General features: G+C 36.4%; 1 protein-coding gene across 2 annotated transcripts in view; it reads left to right on the top strand.

Moving 5' to 3' along the window:
• The first annotated feature begins 774 nt into the window (after positions 1 to 774).
• Positions 775 to 2,500, top strand: part of LOC125043589 (filaggrin-like) — a 245,329-nt gene continuing 243,603 nt past the window's right edge. For both annotated transcript variants that reach the window (XM_047639807.1, XM_047639803.1), the window contains exon 1: positions 775 to 909. In XM_047639807.1, the coding sequence (XP_047495763.1) occupies positions 896 to 909 (14 nt within the window). In that variant the 5' untranslated portion in view covers positions 775 to 895. The remainder of the gene's footprint in view (positions 910 to 2,500) is intronic.

The raw sequence follows: 2,500 nt of genomic DNA, 5'->3' as shown, positions 1-2,500 counted from the left end.
ATCTGTAGAAATGTTTGAATATGATGCAAAAGGTAAAGGTTAAAGGTTAGCGAATACCGATATCCCTGTGAACTTTATATAATTGGTATAGTGGTTATTCATATTCAAAAGTTTTTTTTTTATATAAATAACTGGTTGTTTCGTGTTACCATTATAGTCATCTGTTATCACTATTGCGAAAATGATATTCATGTACATTGAATATACGTCGCCATTAGAAATGCGGCGCGGAGTTTGAATTACAATCAATTTCTCAAAAATAACAATGTTGCATATTTATTTTCAGAAAAGCAGTCAGGTGTGAGTTAATTATTTTCACTCTCTTCAGTATCCAGACTTACAGTACAAGTGAGATTAACTACAATAGAGAAATTACAACAGGGCATTTTTCTTTGCAAACCTAGCATTTTCATCTTCCAAAGAATGCATCCACACGCTTATAAGAAATATACGAACATCGATATCTGGAAAGCTTGAAAATATCTAAATGTGATTACTCAACATTATTAAAGGAAAATATGAACTCAAAAAGTGGGTACTGTGAGTAATCTGTTTGAGAACATTTTCATGCGGGACTTAGCAATGTTTTTTATTTCCATATTTTTCTTGTATAATTTATATTTTTCCATATAAGGTGATATACAAATAAAAGCCTGTCATAGTAGCTAGAAAACAAAAACAAATGTGGATAAATTCGCTTAGCGCACCCGAACGCGGTGAGACAGAGCTCCGCCGCCTCCAAGATTGCTGGAACCGTCAGTACACAATGTCATGGCGGTGCGCGTAGATGTACTGAGATTGATGTGTTAAAATGTAGAAATTACTGTGGTTTCTAGTGCGTTGCCGAGGATAATTACTATTTTTAGTAGTACTTCAGTGCAGTAGCTCCACCACCATGGCTTCAGAAAGGTAAGTATCGTGGCATGAAACCAGTAAAAAGGACAAAGTTTGGGTTTCGAGTTCTGGTGTTCAGGCGGGGCAGTGTTTCCACGTTCAAACCTCTTTGGCGGCTGGCACTGTGTCATGACCTGGCGTCCCCGGCCACTTCACGCGGCGGGGGGACGTCTACGCGGTCTCCGAAGCACGGGCAGGGATGGGTCGGAAAGGAGACGAGATCCTAGTCAGTAAGAAGACACGTAGTCACCGTGGACATATTGTTAGGAGGCGGAGGAGGCGACCTGTCTGGAAGGATGCTGGGCTGGAGATGGCACTGTGAGAGGATATCCCACACTCCCTGGCCTTTAATGACACGCTTTTAGTAGCCGTCGTGAGGCACTTTGAGTCAGGAGCATTCACGTGTATAGGTGTTCACGGACACCTTGTTTTTTTCAAGTTCACAAAAGATATATCTGAGGAGTACATGTGTCTGTTTATATTTTATTTGATTACTTGATTATTTTCTTGTTGAAACTAATCTTCGTGTATGCTAGTTAAATACCTATGAGGCAGTAGGTTTTGTATGACATGTGTTGGGAACAGCTCATGACAGGTCTGGAATACCTATTATCATGATTATTGACTAATAGCTGATTGATTACATGAACATTTGAAAAGAACATGTGGAAACCCAGAGATTCTTAGTTTATGGAGTAGTGACCATAGTTTGACAATATCTGATTTTCAGAAGATGAGGAAGATATCTTTTCATTGATATCTTTATATTCATGACTACCATGGTTATTCATTTGTATTATGACAAATCATTAGAATCTGGATAATTTTGCTTTGGGCATATAGTTGTTGTCTTTACAAGGAGGTTATTCGGTAACCCTGTTCAAAATGTTGACTGCTTTCTTGTCTGATGTTAAAGGAGAAAGGGAAGAGTGAGCTTAACAGGAATGAAGAATTCTTAGTCTTTTAATGTTTTTAATCCACGGATTTTATGTATTAATGTCAGATTTCGCTAATGAACATCGTTTTCCCTGGGTATCAGTGTTTGAATGTGGATTTTTAAAGATAGAGCTTTTAAATAATTTCCAGCACAGCACAACAAACATATCAAATAGAATAGTAGTTTTCAGTTTGGGTTTCAACATTTCAGCAAGTTCACTGATGGCATTACAATGTAATTTATAGATATGAATTGACAGACAAGGGAGGTGAGGCACATAACAGTCTCGAGTTATTTCTGAGGATTATGCTTGTCCGAATGTCTCATTTTATTAATCTATTTATTTTTTATTTAGCACAATTGCTGAAATAAACAAATAAATAACATTCAAAAGAAACTGAGCATCAGTGGAATGGATATGTGTCATATGATGAGACAGTGAATGTCAAATAATCAGTTTACAAGACATCAATCATGTCATATGAATATCAGTGGTTGCAGTGAGTGAGTTTTTGTTGAAATTCATTAAAGGCAGTTACCCACTTATTGTTCACAAATATTTATATAAATTTGATTTGCAATATGACATTTGAAGTGAAAGTTGTCAAATAATTCAATATTAAAATCACATTTTTCATTTATTTTCCATGATATAGATCAAGGAATGCA

The sequence above is a fragment of the Penaeus chinensis genome, chromosome 34, assembly GCF_019202785.1.
Source record: "Penaeus chinensis breed Huanghai No. 1 chromosome 34, ASM1920278v2, whole genome shotgun sequence".
NCBI classification, from domain to species: Eukaryota; Metazoa; Arthropoda; class Malacostraca; order Decapoda; family Penaeidae; genus Penaeus; species Penaeus chinensis.
The sequence above is the reverse complement of the archived record's forward strand: the minus strand, read 5'-3'. Positions and strand labels throughout refer to the sequence as shown.